The sequence below is a fragment of the Pinus tabuliformis genome, chromosome 7 (assembly GCF_031772625.1).
Source record: "Pinus tabuliformis cultivar Carrire ecotype Pingquan chromosome 7, CPIR1, whole genome shotgun sequence".
Classification (NCBI taxonomy): domain Eukaryota; kingdom Viridiplantae; phylum Streptophyta; class Pinopsida; order Pinales; family Pinaceae; genus Pinus; species Pinus tabuliformis.
This window is the reverse complement of record NC_142293.1, coordinates 1,106,921,848-1,106,939,212: the sequence shown is the minus strand read 5'-3', so window position 1 is coordinate 1,106,939,212 and position 17,365 is coordinate 1,106,921,848. Positions and strand designations below refer to the sequence as shown.

The 17,365-nt window shown below is 39.6% G+C and overlaps 1 protein-coding gene across 7 annotated transcripts in view; it reads left to right on the top strand.

The window, feature by feature from the left end:
* Positions 1-17,365, top strand: part of LOC149251416 (Rab3 GTPase-activating protein catalytic subunit) — a 361,557-nt gene that overhangs the window by 105,964 nt on the left and 238,228 nt on the right. For 4 of the 7 annotated variants that reach the window (XM_089459427.1, XM_089459425.1, XM_089459429.1 and 1 more), the window contains one exon: positions 12,660-12,869. In XM_089459427.1, coding sequence (XP_089315553.1) covers positions 12,660-12,869 — 210 coding nt within the window. The remainder of the gene's footprint in view (positions 1-12,659; positions 12,870-17,365) is intronic. The other 3 variants (XM_089459430.1, XM_089459428.1, XM_089459426.1) reach the window with 2 other exon arrangements.

The following is a 17,365-nucleotide window of genomic DNA, read 5'->3' as shown; positions in this document are numbered from 1 at the left end:
ATTGCCCCACTGGGTCCACATAGGGTTGGCCTCCCCTTCCCCTTGCCCACACCTTGGGCCGGGTTTGAAACGATGCCCCAGATGTTGATGCAACTAGAAAAAAAAGTAAAAGCATAATTGGCCACATTCAACAGGAAAATGTACAACAAAATGCAAAATATGGCTGGGACAAACACATTTAGCACGTGGGCAAAAGCTAATTGCATGAGCTCTACCCCATACCCATGGCCATCACCCTGGTTCCTAAGGCCCTAGATGAGCCTCCTTTATCATTCTAGAACCCATGATTGTCCCCACCCTTCGTGGGCAATGAACTGCCCTACCTTAAAAGGGGTATCTACTACCATACCTCACACATCATGCTCTTATCCTTTGATCCCTGAGCAGTGAATCAAAGAAAAATCATAAAAGGCCAAAAGCATATAAAGAAGGGTGGAAAAATCAAGACCGAGGTGTTGAGTGCACTACGATTTCTCCCTCCTATACATTATATAGCAAAGTGTAGGCTTCCCTTTATTAGCTACCCTTGTACCTCGACATGTGGCCCATAATTGCCCCTCTCATTCCCTATTCCATTCATCTCTTTATCACATGCCACCACCATTTGAAGGATGTACCTTGGACATACTATCCCCTCTAAAGGTAGAAACCACCTAATAATATACTTGGTTAACCCCCTTTGGCGCTTGGAGACATTAGCACATGTCAAAGCCCACTATGGAAGGGCATGCCATTATGAAGTTCCCACCTATTGTCCATGGTTTGTAAGTTCCTTAACTAGATTTCTTTAAATAACTGGTTGTACTGGAAGGCTAGGGGACGCATTGGATCTTATGAAGGATTGCAGATGGTTTCCATTTTGGCTTTGGTCTCCCTATACGGGGTCCTAACTCTCTAGAGGGTTACATTGGCACATGTAGGGTGTGTGAAGAGAGACATGGGCCTCCACAACAGTAGAAATTTTTTCATGGATCCCAGAGATGTTAAGAGATTATCCGAGATTCACTTATTGGACGAGGAAGATGCACCTGGTTCACCATGCCAAACTGGCCCCATAGTTGTACCATGCACTTGTCAGATGACCTAAGACTTGTATGCTGATGTGGCATCACTTACACCATCATCTGAGCCCTTTCAGATGGTCTATAGACATCTTCGATCTATTTGGAGACCCATGAGGTTACTTGTGTGCCCTCACACCCATTGGGAGCACCACATGTTTATTATTTGGAGAACAAGGGGCCAATACCTTGTCCACTACTTTTTGGAGTCCTATTCATCATTATGGGACTTATGGACTTCATGAGGCTTCTTAGAAGGTCCAACGACATCTATTATTGATCATTCGACCTCTTGAGAGGGTTATTCTTTTGTTTATGATCTAGTTTGGTGGGCTTGTTACCAATAGTTAGTTATTTTGCACATTATTTAATTCTAGGGGCTAATGTAGGCCTAATTAGCTAAATCGAACTCATTAGATTTTTATAAATACAAATGATGTGAATTCATTTTAGCATTATCATTTGGATTGGACTTGTATCTCTCTTGAGAATTTCGCTATACTTCTTGGAGGACGAATTTTGGAGCATGGAATGAATTTTGATGTTTGGATTATTTTCTCTTGTCTTGGAGCTTCTTGATTGACAAATTATTGATGGTTGATATACTCTTAATACATGTAAGTGCAATTTAATGCTATTTTATCTTTCTATTTTTGTCACATACATTGTTGCTGGAATTTCACTATACTAGGGTAAATTACTGCATCCATTTATGCGAAGTTGTGGAAATTCGGTTTCTAGATAGTGATGCTTCATGTATGGGCCATGTATTATGAATGAATGCTCCTAGAGATGCTTCTTCATTGAAATTCATCTTGATAAACCATCAATTTTGCAAAACGAAGTATAAAGTTCTTGAAGCTGCTTTTGCTGCTATCCTAATGCTATGCAAAGTTGTCTTTGAGGCCTCCTTGACATAGAAATTCCAAAGTCCATAATCATAATTTACTTGACTTCAATCTCCCCAAAAGGATTAGGCACTAGTCCTCCATAGGCAATCACCTTAAAGCTTATTTCTTTCACCTTCCCCTCTTTTCTAGGTCTAGCCTACATAGGTCACCTAGGGCATCAATTATCTCACAATCTAGACATCCAAACACTTCTATTTTCAGTCCACAACTGCGCTGGTGTGTCCTCAAGAAGCCCTCCAAATTTCATGAGATTCCAACGGTGGGATCTTGAGATATCGCAAGCCCTAGCTTGAATACAGATTCTTGCCCCTGGTTTCCTTAGGCTAGAAGCCTCATTGGGATCATTGCATTATCTTTCATTGAAAATTCATTCCTTGATCCCCTTCTCCCCCCTGATTAGGTCAAGTATATCATTGGTTGCTAAACTCTACCACCTTGACCTAACTCGGGTCCACTTGGTCCCACAACTTATTGAAGCCAATTTCACAGAGACCACTTGGAAGCCAAGTTTCCACAAGGATTTTAGGAGCTAAGAATCTTCTTGACAAGTCATATACTCAAACCCAAGCTCTTAGAATTCCCCTAAGCCCTTCCTAGAGAGCCTTTCATCTTGGTTTCAAGGCAAGCAAGCCATATATTCGAGCCTCTCTTGTGAATAGGCTTTTAGGATCACCTCTCATCCTATCATTGATCCATTCAATTTCGTGATCCTTATTATAATGGGTCTCCTCCCATCGATGACAAGCTATAAAGAGTAGGGAGCCTTAGCTGAGGTGATGGTGGGTTATTGCTCCATTGTTGCCCTTGATCTAGTGGTAGCCCTTCAAGGATCCCCATTTAGGACCCCTGCTAGTTTGAGCGGTAAGAATGTCCAACTACTTGCAACATTAATATTTGAATTGTGTTGTCTCTCTTTGCACATAATGATGAATGATTATAGGGTTTCTCATAAGCATTCACTTCCTCAAACTGGTGGTTGCCCCTTATTTTTATTCCTTGGAACACATAAATTTTGTTGGTCACACTTGTGAAAGTGTTCTCAACTACACACGTATCAAAAATCAATGGTAATAGAGTACTTTGCATTCCAATTTTTTGAATACCTATCTGGACAAGAGTAGAATGAAAGAAACAAAGAATTTCTCCTACAACTCCACAATCAGACCTGCCTTATAGCTCATTGTCATCTCAATGGCAACCCAACATCATTGTCAATGCTTTCCTTGATGATTTTAGTGCGCAACAATAAAAGAAGCATTTTAAAGGCAGGAAGACTAGATTTATGGCCAATTTTCATAGATCTTGATGAGGCTTTCATCCTATTTAGTACCTTGTGCATACAAAACTAGCTTTATCAATGACTTTAACTCAATTCAAGGTTTGATAGTTGTTAGTTTGAAGATAGAACAAATGCAGAGGCTTTAGATGGCTAGTTGTAGGTGGAAGCATATTTTACTATTACTCATATTCTCTATGATGAAAAGATGACATTTCCTATTTGTAGATTCGTGTTACATGCACTAAACTTATGGGAATCACACAATAGAAAATGGAGTACAATGTAATGCCAATTAGATTGTTGAGAAAATTCTTGGAAGGTGTGCATAGTGAATTTTATCCTTTGAAGTAGTATGACAACTGATATATGAAATGGTACTAGTTACATAGTGCAAAGGTCCTAGAAATCAGGGCTATACCAATGAGTTTAATATGAAAATAATAACAACAATGGAAATACTCACAACTAACAATGCTAAAATGCAAGTATGCAAGCATTAGATAAGATTGCTGAATTGTACCCTTGTTGTACTCTATGCTGTTGAGGTTGTAGCTTGGAAGGTGATTTTGCATGGATCAGGTGATCTTAATTATATCCTATGGTAGTTAATTGATGAACTTCCTAAGTCAAGACTTGAAACGACAATTTAATTTAATTGTTGGGTACCTTTTTATAAAAGGGAAAATAAATCAACAACAGATTAAGTCGTAGTCGTTGATCTTAGTGAGTCGAGATCTAATCTCAACTGTTGAGATTAAGGATTTCACTTGAGATTAGGATTTGATCTTTTTAATAGGAGGTTCGAGCCAAAGGAGAGACATATTCTATTTGACAAGAGTTAGGATTTAGCGGAGTGCAATATTTGGCAGTGAGAGCAAGAAAAGGCTAGACTGACCTAGCTAGAGCGAGATCAGGGCAAGCGAGATTAATCGAGAGGTCAAGTTTTCTCTTTTGCCAAGAGGTTGAGTTTCTTGAGTTTCTTTGTACCTATAAGTTTTCTTTTGGTCGGCTTGTGTGGGTCATGCAAGAGCCGAGTGAGTGAGAGGGATGAGATCTTTTATTGGGTATTTGTTAGAGAATTTTTTTGTGTAAATGTCATAAGAAAGTATTTCTCCTGAAGCTGAATAAGAAGCCCAAAATTTGTGTAATATACACGAGTAATTTAGACTGCTCAATTAAACTTCTTCAACTAAATATTTCCAAAAATGTTTATTAATTCTCTGTGACACCTTTCTACAAACAATTTGAATGCAAACTCAAAAATTCTACTCAAACAGATAACACAGAGGTATTGTTAAACAGTTTGTATGCAAATTGGAATGGAATTAATTTGAGGCAAAGAATGAACTTTCATTGAGAGCAAATAACAAGATTACAATGCCACTGTGGAATTTACACCTGGAACATGCATCCACGAACAAAACTTGATTTGAGAGAGTTTGGAAACTAATTTGGCCTCTCAAGAAAGTATGCTTCAGGTCTAATACCAATTTGTCCCCTTCAAAATTGTTGGAAAATGTAACTATGTTCGATCTTCATTAATGTACTTGAGTCGTCATGTAATGTACTTGTCAAAAGAATAAAGAAAAGAATTTTTATTATTATTATTGTGACTTATTAAAGCATGGGTTTCATGCTTGGGTCAACATGTTTTAGGTCAAAGTCCCCATTGAGGACTTCTAGGATTTATTCTGAGTTAATAGAGTCATTGTCTTTTTAAAGAGCCCCTTCTTGGCCTTTTGAATCATGTAAAAAGGTTAAGTATTGAGTTAAATATGATTTATGTATCCACCACACCATGTTGGCCTAGAAGAAGATCAAGTCGGCCTAAGAACCCTATTCAACCTCACATGGAGCCTATAAATACAAGCACATTTAATTCATTTGAAGCATCATTCTCTCACACAAGTTTGATATCTCTTGTAGTTGGGAAAAAGTGTGAAGCTCTCTTGTAGCCGGGAAAAGGTGCGAAGTCTATTGCCGGGAAGCCGAAGTGAATGCGAGTTTGGGGAAGTCTAAGGAGAAAGTGTTGAATTTTCTAAGTGTATCCGTTAGAAAATTAATCTGTATTCTGCTGGTTTATTTCTTCTACTTGTAAATTTTGAACAAGTTATTTAAAACATATAAATAACGAAATAAACACAATACAGTCTCAACATCTACATATCATCGGCTGAAAGAAAACAAACACACAAGTGACACTGTTATTTTTGGAAAAATTTCCCCGGAAAAACCCAATGTGGGAATATTGGTGCAACTATTATGAGGGTTTATTATTATGCAATATTTCCTTGAGTACAATTGGGTGCCTAACTGGCTCACCCGACAGAGAAAAATACATGGTAGCAATACCTCTCTATTCGGAAACAAGTATTCAGAAAACATGTCCCACGAAACCCTCTCCAGCAACTCTGAAGCTCTGCGCTGGCCCTTCTGGCCTCTGCGTCAACCTCCTGCTGCTCTACATCAGCCTCAAACCTCTCTGCGTCAGCCCTCCGAGGCACTGCGCAATTTCTGGGACCCTCTGCGTCACTCTCTCTGTCGTCTACAAGGATGACACAGTTCCTCTGGGCTCTGCGCTGTCTTTGCTGGGCTTTGCGTGGCCTGCTCTGGCTGCTGCTTCTCACTCTCTGCTTTTGCACTGGTCTCTTGGCACTGTCTCTACCTCTCTGTCTCGTACTCACTGCCCCTCGCTGCTGATCATTGATTCAACTTTTCTTAGCAACCCTGCTCTAGCAAAATGAATGACTGATCACGCTGGTGTGTTTTCCAATTGACCCTCAAACCTCCTCTTATATTTTTCTCGTTGGTCCTTCAACGGCCGAGATTAAATCTCTAATCAACGACTAAGATTAGATTTGGCTTGATCCATGACTTTTGAAACCTTCTAACCTAGTTTTATATTAATACCCATTAATATTTTATTTTTCCTAAGTTTAGACTTAGGAACTCCATTAAAAATACTAATTATTTTAATATCTCCTAAATCGGGTACAATCTGTCCAAACCATTTCTGGGTCTTGGAGATCTCATGTGCTTTATCCTCTCCACCAATTTTCATGGCTAAAGCACATCCGATGCTACCCCAAATCAACACTCCCTCTTAGCGAGGATTGTGCTCTAGTAATACTCCACACTGAGCATCACTCTGATTATCTGGCACCGATACCTGTGCTGATGCTAGGCCTCCCCGCCCAACATCCTTTGCACTGCTGCATCTTGTGCTGCTGTCCATGGCCCTGCCACTGCCACTGTTGCATCCGTATGACAACTCCCTTTGCATCCGTGTTGTCGCTGGTCCATCCTCCCAACACTGCATTTGCACTGCATCCCCCTCTCATCATGCTGCATTGTGCTACTGCATACTGCTATTGCATTGCAACTCAGTTACTAAGAAGTAAGTAACTGATCCACCCAACTTCTGACATCCCTGTTAGGCTAGAAACACTCCCGATGCTGAAGCTCTCTCTGCCGCTAACAAGTGCTCGCTCTACTGACCTCTACGTTGCTGCAACAACTCCCTGCATCTCGCACCGCTGCAAACCTCTATGTGCCATCGTGCACCGTTGCAACACATCCGTGCCTCTCGCACTGTTGCAGCCTGCTAGCCTCACGCTACCTGGGGACTCCTGCACTAAAGCACTCTCCGCCACTTCATCTGCATCCATCTGTACTGACATCCGCCAGTCTTGCTACTCTCTCTTCGAGGCTCCCGTAGCAAGGTATAATCCAAGAGGTTGGGTGCCTCAAGGATCCTGCCCCTCATCGTCTGTCGTCCTCCTGACTACAGCTTGATGTCTCCCCACCTCTTCTCTAGAGGCACATGAGCACTCATGGCACAATCGTCATCCTCCTCGACTTCTTTCTCCGCCTTCGCTGGCGCTGCCTTAGAGTCAGAAGCCTCTCCCTTGTTCTTCTTCTTCGGACACTGGTTCGCATAGTGACCCAGTTCCCCACAATGGAAGCACTTGACCTTGGAGAGGTCCTTCTTCTTCCTCTTCTCCTACTTTCCCACAGATGCCAGAGCTGCATCCTCTTCCTCTTCCTTCTTGATCCAGACTCCTTTGCTGCTACTTCCCACCTTGCTCAACCGCCTGATCTCCTCTTGATGAAGAGCCGCCCACAATTCTTCCCAATCTGGAAGATCCACCCTGTCTAGTATGCTCTGGACAAATGCCTTCCACTCCTCGGACACTGTGTTAAGTGCGGTCCTTACCATCATCTATTCATCTGGCGTGGCTCCTATGGAAGTCAGTTGGTCCTGGATCTCCTTCAACCGATCGAGGAAGTGATCTATCTGCTCTCCCTTCTGCATCTGGTATGACCTTAGCTGATTCTCAAGTAACATCTTCCTCTACACGGAACTATGCTGGTACAATGTCTTCAAGGTGTCCCACATCTCCTTTGTTGTTTCCTTCTCGGCAATATGTTGGACCACATGATCCTTGACCCCATCAAGGATGATGCATTTTGCCTTGGCCATTGCCTCCTCGTACTTCTCATTAGCTACTGGGTCAACTGGGATAGCCATTGTTCTCAAGGCAAAGCCCTTGATGCGATGTCTATCTAGAATGGACAAGATCCTGGCCTTCCAGACCACAAAGTTGGACGCTCCATCTAGCCTGTCCTGATCTCTCAGCCCATTCATGGCCATCTCTCTGCTCTTCTATCGACTCCTCCGAGTCTCTCTACTTCCCTCTGGAAGTTCTCCTTTTGACTCCTGCTGAGTCTCTCTACTTCCCGCATGGAAGTTCTCTGCTGGACTCCCTCTGAGTCTCGATTTCCCTCCTGGAAATCCTTCTGCCAATTGTCAAGTTTCCCCTCTCCGATCGTCTGTGCACCCGCAACACTGATCTGGATTCCTTGGCTAGAAATCTGCCTCGGCAACAACTCCCTCTACCTTGGTTTTGCCCTGTTAGGTATTGTTCTGACCACAGTACCCCACTAGCTTCGCTCCCACAAACTTCCCACAACTTCCTATGCCTTAGCAACTGAAGGAATGAACCTCTAGGCTCTGCGCAATCCCGACACCGGCAAAAACACCTCCCTCAGCCACTGTGTCAATCCTCCTGGTCTCTGCGTGGCTCTGTGTGAGCCTCTCCTTGCCCTCTTCAGCCTCTGCGCTGGCCTTTCTCTGGCCTAGACTGATGATGCAGTCCCTCTGTGTCAACCCTTCCTCTGTCGCTTCTGCAAGGATTAGCTACTGTCACTCGGGACAACTGATTTTGTTGCAAATTCTCTGCTCAGTTGATGCCTTCAGCTCTCTTGTGATCTGCAACCACCTTTTGATACCATGTTGAATTTTCTAAGTCTATCCGTTAGAAAATTAATTTGCTGGTTTATTTCTTCTACTTGTAAATTCTGAACAAGTTATTTAAAACATTTAAATAACGAAATAAACACAATACAGTCTCAACATCTACAGCTCATCAGTTGAAAGAAAACAAACACACAAGGGACAGTTATTTTTGGACAAATGTCCCTGGAAAAACCCAATGCGGGAAAACCGGTGCAACTATTCTGAGGGTTTATTATTATGCGGTATTTCCTTGAGTACAATTGGGTGCCTAACTGACTCACCTGACAGAAAAATACATGGTAGCAATACCTCTCTATTCGGAAACAAGTATTGAGAAAACCTGTCGCACGATACCCTCTCTAGCGACTCTGAAGCTCTGCGCTGGCCCTTCTGGCCTTTGTGTCAGCCTGCTGCTGCTTTGCGTCAGCCTCAAACCTCTTCATGTCAGCCCTCTGAGGCACTGCATAGCCTCTGGACCCTTTGTGTCACTCCCTCTGCCCTCTGCGTGGATGACACATTCCCTCTGGGCTCTGCGCTGTCTCTCCTGGGCTCGTGTGGCCTGTTCTAGCTGCTGTTCCTCGCTCTTTACCTCTGCGCTAGTCTCTTGGCAATGTATCTACCTCTTTGTCTCGTACTCACTGCCCCTCACTGCTAATCACTGATTCAACTTTTCTTAGCAACCCCTCTCTAGCAAAATGAATGACTGATCACTCTGGTGTGTTTTCCAACTGACCCTCAAGCCTCCTCTTATATTTTTCTCGTTGGTCCTTCAACGACCGAGATTAAATCTCTAATCAACGACTAAGATTAGATTTGGCTTGATCCATGACTTTTGGAACCTTCTAACCCAGTTTTATATTAATACCCATTAATATTTTATTTTTCCTAAGTTTAGACTTAGGAACTCCATTAAAAATATTAATTAATTTAATATCTCCCAAACCGGGTACAATCTATCCAAACTATTTTTGGACCTTGGAGATCTCATGTGCTTTAGCCTCTCCACCAATTTTCATGGCTAGAGCACATCCTATGCTACCCCAAATCAACAGAAAGGAAAAATCAAAATTTTGGTGTCTCTCTCTCTTTGTTTCGTGTCCTAGATTGGGAGATCAAAGTCTTCCAAGTTTCTTTGTTGTCGGAAGCTGCCAGTTGCCGGAAGCTGTTGCCTAGTTGAAGTTGCTGGAAAGGGGTCAAAATTATGAGAGGCTGACTTGGTGTGGAGGGAGGGTCTTTTCTTGGTTTAGGGTGAAGAGTGTCAAGAATACTATTGAAAGGAAGAATTTCTTGATTGGGTTTTCCCCTCGAGGGGGGTTTTTCCCTGGCATAGTGCCTACATTTGGTGTCTATTGTTTTATGTGCTGCTGCTTTGGTAATTGCTTGATGAACTAAATGAAAGAAGATATAAAGAATTATAATAATAAGAAACATCACAAGTAATTATCAAGAATAAGAAAATCTTTCTGCCTTTCCAATTTTCTAACATGGTATCAGAGTTTTGGTGAAGAAGGAAGTAAAAGGCAGTCTGAAGCACTTGATCAAGGAACCATTCAAAAGGACTATCTCAGGGAAGGAGTCTACTATATTCAAGGGAGACGTCTAACACAATCAAGGGAGAGAAAAAAGTTGAAGGGGCCTTTGACTACAGGTCCTAGAAGAAGAGGATTGACCTAATCTTTGAAAAGAACAAGGTACTGGACCTGGTCAAAGGAAAAGTAGAGAAACCTACAAAGGATTCCAGTGATTCTAACAAAGTGAAATACAGGGAATTAGAGTTAGTGGCCATGACTCTGATGGTAGAAGGATTAAAGGACAACATCGTCCCATTTATAGCTAACATCGATCATGCTTAGGAAATGTATCAAGCCTTGTCGAAGTTATTTATTATTAAGAACATTGGTCAAGTTGCAAGACTGAAGAATGAACTAAGGACCACGAAGATGACTAAGAAGACACAGTGGCAACCATCTTTGTGAAGATAGCTAGAATCAGGGATGATCTCTTGACAATTGATGAAATTGTTCCAGACAAAGAACTCGTGATCACTGCTCTATTAGGATTGCCATCCTCTTGGGGTGCATTTGCTGTAGGTCTTAATAGTTGGAAGGAAGCTCCCACTTTTGAAGAACTATGGACTGCCTGCAGTCAGGAAGAATTAAGGATCTCATTAGTTGCCAATCCTGAAGGAGTATCAAATTCCTACATTGCTCAACATAATGGAAAGAAATCGAAAGGACCAGGGAAGAAAGTTGACATGTCCAAGATAGAGTGCTATCAATGCCATAAGAAAGGTCACTACAAGTGTGACTATCCCGACAATCCAAAGAATAAGAAGAGAGATAGAGATCATGCTGTGAAAATTCCTAAACCGGAATTCCTACTGCAACAATTGATGATATTTCTCCTATTTGTTAGATTCCTTTAAACAAATTACTTGCAGTTTCATACGAAAAATATTGAAATACATACACTGCAACGCTCAATTAAATTATATGCAGAACCAAGAAACTGAGCAAGAAAGAAAATACAACACAATAACACCGTTATTTTTGGACAAATGTCTCTGGAAAAACACAATGCAGGAAAACTGGTGCAACAGTCCTTGAGGGTTTTATTATTATGCAGTCGTAAATCTGATTACAACTTCTAGATGCCTTCCCGACAATCCAATTACAAAGTATTACTGACAAAGAAATTTGTGAGGTTACCTCACACTATCACTAGAAGTCTTGGCTAATCCAGCCTTCGAGTAAAGAGCCTCTGGCTGCCTCTGCGTTGTCTCTGCGCAGTGTTTGCATCAGGGCAACATCACACTGTCTAGGATCTGCGTCACTCTTCCCGGTTGCTCGATTTGCCTTTGGAAATTTGACTTCTGCTCTCCCAATCTCTCACCCCGGAATCCAGCCATAGAAATCGATTTCCCAACAAATTTTCTGACTTCCTCTTGGCTTCTGCGCTGCCTCTGCATCAACCTGTGCTGCCTCTGCATCAGCCTGCGCTGCCTCTCCGTGGCCTTGCATCAGCCTCTCTAGCTCTGCTCTGCCACTGCTGGATCTCTCTCTGTCTTCTCTGCTAAGTAATCTCTGACTGGGAATAATTCCCTTCGGATACTATCCCTGCCCCTCACTGCAAAAGCTCACTTCGAATCTCTCTCTGTATATTGTAATTTGTAGCTGACAGGATTTTTTCTGCAAAATTGCAAAAGCAAAGTTTTTGGAATATTATCAACTAGTTTGGTTGCTTGTTTGCATTTCAGCATTCCTGTATCAAAAATAGATTGGCATAATTCAGTTCTCTACACACTTTGCTTGGCACCCAATCTAGAAACATCTTGTTTGAGCCTTGTATTAAATGTTCATTTGTTTTTTTATCAATGAGGTTTGATGGCTCATTTTTTCAAGAAATCTCTGGCTGTATAACTTTGTGATGCCATGAGCTAGTTTTTATTATTTGTAAAACCTCCCATATCTTGGGGTCATACCGCCGCTCAAGAACAAAAATCCATTTCCACATTCACCACCTGCTTGGGTGGTTATTCATAAACGGGCTACTAATAGAGGACACCATGGATTAGCCTGAGAAAGATCAATATTTGGCCACACTTTGATTGCTTTTTGATACTTTGTACATATAATGTGCCCTTGTAAGTTATTCCCCATGAGCCTCCAATTGTGCAGAAGCTGGCAAGAGCTCTTCAGTAATTTTTGCTGCCTCTAATCTTCACATTGATGAACTCAAGTAGGGTTAATCTGTGAACTGGTCAAATTCAAAGGCAACTTCTGGGAGGAATAGCTAGTACTAATATACTTTTGTGTCATAAATATTCTATTTTCTGTGGTCTGCTTCATATTTGGCTCAATATATACTTCTGCATTGGTACCAGCTTTTGTCCATGTGTGATTCCTTTCAGAGTGCTTAATGTATTAAATATCAATCGAGTGTTGGATGACATTCCTATGCAACTCGTATGCTGCTTTATGTAAATGACAGCAACATAGATTTTGGATGAAAAAATATTAGTATAGACTCTTGTTATGAGGTAGTGGTTGTTTGATTCCCACATTCTACATCTAGTGTCTATCTGAGATAACCATAATGGCTTGTTACAGCAGCTTGATGGAAATTTGCAGGATGACAGTACAAATCATGTACCCAAGAAAATGAGGGAGCAGGAGTTTTGGAGACGTTGCTTTGCAACAGTAAAACAAGGGAAGCACAACATCTTGGAGAAGGATAAGAAACAAGATATATCTGTTGTACCACTAACTCTAGATGAAGGATCCTGCATGAATGCAGCAGTGCCAAATTTAGAGATGGAGGTAACCATCCATAATTTTTGTTCTTGCATTTTTAGTAAGAAGGTGCTTCGTCAGTAGCTCCTCTGCTCTCTCATGTAATCCATGATGTAAGCTTGTTAGAATTGAGTGCAATATACAACTAATTTCTTTAAAATTTCCTTTTTCTAATCTCTTCTGGGCACTAATCAAACAGTAAAGGGCCAAGGCTGCATAATATGGTATCTTTTTTATAGATATACTGGTGTAATTATTGTGGGCAGTGGCACTGTTAAAAAATAATTTTTTTGTTTTAGATTTTCTATAAGAGCTAGCTAGCTTGTTTCCAGATAACTTATTCGACCATTTATCTATAATTTCATTAGACACTCCATCTTACAACTTTACTGACTTTCTTAATGAGAGATTGATCTGTAGTTCCAAACAGAAGTCATCATCTGCAGTAAAGAAAAAGAGCTCAGTTTTTGTTATCATGAAGATGGCTCAAGTCTTGGCTTCTTTCATAAATAAAAAGCTAGGGCTGAATGGTTCAATATAATGTTATAATGAGATTTTTGATTTCGTAAGAAGTTCCAAAATCAATTCCAGGATATATTAGAATCTATATTTTGCAGTCAACAAAGCTTTTCACTCAGCCCTTCACTCTAGAACTAAAAACAACCCTTCCTCTACCCCACCTATAGCTCTTGTTTCTTTCTGCTACAATCATGGCGTTACTGATCATATTTTAAAGATCCTAGCTAAATAGAATATCAAAAGTCTTTTTAAGCACCATAAAACCCTCAATCATATTTTAAAACCACTAAGGATAAATCTGACCCTTGGCGAGGCCATGGAATTTACCAAATTCTATGCTCTTGTGGCAAATCTACACTGGCCAAACAGGTGGATCAATTAAAACATGCCTTAAAGAGAATATAGCTGAGACTATCACTGAACACTCCAACTATTTATAAAACATTATTTTTTTGACCTTGCTAAAATCATTGCAGCAAAACCTTATTACTCTTCCCATATCATTTGAGAAGTTCTTGAAATTGAAAAGCACCCTAATAATTATAATCAGGAAGATGGTTACTAACTTAGCCAATAATGGGAGCCCATTATCCATCAACTAATTCAATAACTCTCTTCTTTCTTATATTACCCCACCCCCCCTGATTTATTTTCTCTTCTGTTTTTTCTTTAATTTCTCAAATCTCTTTCTTGCTTTCTTGTCTGTGTTAATTTTCCCATTGAACCTAGTACGAAGCACTTTATTAACCTAGGAGATTATAGATCTACTGAATAAATGCATAGCTAGGTACTTAATACAATTAGCAGAACCAAAATTACACCAATCTAAATCACAAGTGACACGAACAGATTCAACGCAATCAACAATCCTTCATTCATAACTCAAAACCTACTTGGGCTCGCATCTTGGGATAATGGCCCGCCACCCAACTAAAGAAAATAAAATTACAACATACCTTGGATATGATCCAGTAAATCTGGCCCTAGAACTGCTTTTGATCTCCTTGGCTGATCTGTATCTTCCATGCTACACTTATACTTTCCTCAGATTTGGCACACTTAAGAGTCACACTCCTCACTTGAGAAAATCCCTCTCTCAATGTCTATTGCTGCTGTATGGTGTGTCTTTCTCCTCTCCTTAGCCTTGTTTTTACAACTTTACATTGAGCTAAATCCTTGCCCCTAATCTTCATCGATATTAGATCTTGCCTCACTTGAGATCAATGGTTGAGAATCGAGATTAAAACATAATTCCTAAAGTAAATTACTTTACTTTTCCTAAGCTGCCTCAGCTCAATAGCCAACATAATTAATTATATGCTTTTCCTAAATTAGACTTAGGCTAAGTTACAGTAGCAACTTGCTCACACTTGAGTGCTAAGTCACCGGATTCGCCGTATTTAATCCATAAAATTCGAAATTCGCCGTATTTCAAGCTCAAACGAATATGTTCGTTCCAGTTCGCCGTATTTCATGCCGTATTCGAATTTCATGCCGTATTTGAATTTTTGTCGATTAAATTCGCCACTAAAATCGTTTAGATGCGTTGGAATTCGCCGGCAGCGGATTAAAATTCGTTTTTTTTCGCGCCCGCGGGTATGAGTGTTGCTGTAGCCTGTTTTAGGTTTCTTTGGTTTGGTTGTTTATGTTTTCATTGCCGCCGCAGACGCCATAGACTACAGACTACAGTCTACAAATATAAATATAGGTTATTTGCAATGCAAAAAGACTGGTACAGAAATACTGACAGTGGCTGGTTTTAAATTGGGATTGAACGAAGATTTCTATTTAAGACGTTTCGTTGTTCTCTGTCACAAAATAAGACGAGAAGATGAAGTGATGGTGACAGAGATTGAGTAAGGTTTGTATATAATGATGATTTGGAACTGTAACGTCTATTTTCATATAAACCAAGTGTCCCCTTCATCAAAGTTTAGATCTGAATAGAGTTACCATTGGGATTTTTTCTGGCTATATTTCTTTTTATGATTTCTTTTAAAAATGTTTTTCTTTAAGAATTAGAATTAATTTATATAATTTAAAAATAATAAAGTTTTTGAAAGAATTAAATTACGTTTTAAAAATACAAAATAAATAATAGAAAATATATAATATATTTTTTAAGTTTAATTAATGAAACATATATATATGTTTCTCGATATATAAGCACTTGCCAACATATTTTTTGTTAATTGAAATATTACCCACACACAAAAAATAAAAGATAAAATATCTAATTATATAATATTAATCTCTAAATAAATTTTGATTAATATCATTAAAATATTATATATCAAAAATTTCAAAGAATAAATAATTGATGTTAGTCCATGTTAAAACTTAATAGGATATTATCTATCTGAATAGTTTGATAGTTTAAAGGGAAATAGGAACTTTTATATCAAAATTAGAATTGTAGTGACTTGTAATATTTTAATGATAATATCTTTAATTAATATTTATTTTTCTTCTAGAAGGTTGAAAAATAATTATTATACTTAATTCAATTATATGAAGATTATAATTCAATTATAATGGTTCCCTCCTGGTCAAATTTATGGGTATTCCATAGCTGAATATGAAGTATATTTCAGTTAATATAATTTCTAACAATAAAATAGTCTTTATAAGTGTATAAATCTGCCCTCTATCTTTAATATACATTTTTTTTTTCGAATTTCTATATGTCGAATTTAATGTCGAATTTTATCGACAAAATTTGAGTTGCCGAACTTTATTCGAATTTCAAGGTCCTCGAATTCGAACTCGAACTCGAACCTGGTGACTTAGCTTGAGTGAGGGTCGTAAGGAGACTTTAGGTGACTTCTGCATGCCTAGACACTTAGGCTTATGTAGAAATACCTACCCAAGCTATAAACATCAACACTCCCTCTTATTGAGGGAGGTACTTCTGCTCTTTAGAACTAGCTTCGATCCTAGAATTGCATCCGCTGCCATGGCTACTCCCTATGAACTGGAAGCCTTCCCTGCCATCTGGTTTGGAATTATTCTCGAAGACCGGCTCCCTTTGGACTTGTTCCTAGAGGCCTCCTACACCTGAACATTCTTGTAAGGTTATCCTATACCAAGAGACCTTCTTGATAGAATTGGAGGGATCTACTGACGACTCTTCCTTGAATCTGAAGGCTAGCTCCCTTTGAACTGCTCAACCTTCGGAGCTTCCAGCTCCTTGTTGTCTATCACTGTTATGCTTCTTTCCATTGCTTGAGTAGGTTGGCCCTTTAGCTTATACAGGTTCCTCTCTTTAACTCCAGTGACGCAATCCTTGTTAGAGCTACATCCCATGGGTCTGATCAGTGCCTGTCCATCATGGAATGCTACATAGAACCCCTTCTTCTCTATCATTGATACTGAGAACAAACTCCACTTGAGTTCTGACACTTATAAACATAAATATGTATAAAATTTTAAATAGTATAAATAATAATAATAATAATAATTAAGAAGTATAATTAATGATTATGAAAAGAAATGTCACAAAGGACATGGCTGTTCATGAAAGGGCATTCCATCTAGTATATACACGGTGCCCCTTTGTACTTTCATATCATATTATTTTACTCAACATCTATATATATTATTTATTCGTGCTTCTGGATATTTTCATATTCCAGATATTATGAACATTTTGTGTGTGAACGAACTTTGTTCGTCTCATTTGGTATCAAAGCCTTGTTATCTGATTTAGCCCCTTTTGGCCACACTCATATCAGAGCTTTGTTTCTAATCTTAACCATTGACCATGCAGGTTATTAACAACACTGAAAAAAATTTCAGAGTTCTTTAAAGAATTGGTCTTTGATTATAATGGGCCCTTGGCCATTTGGAATCCAAAATTCCACTGCAACGTGAAATCCCACTACCAAGAAATAGAAAAAAAAGGAAGAAAAAAACCGTAAATTCTCTTAATTAAAAAAACTTAGTTCACTACAACTTAAAAAAAAATCAGAAGAGCCAAGCCATACAATTGTACGACCACATAT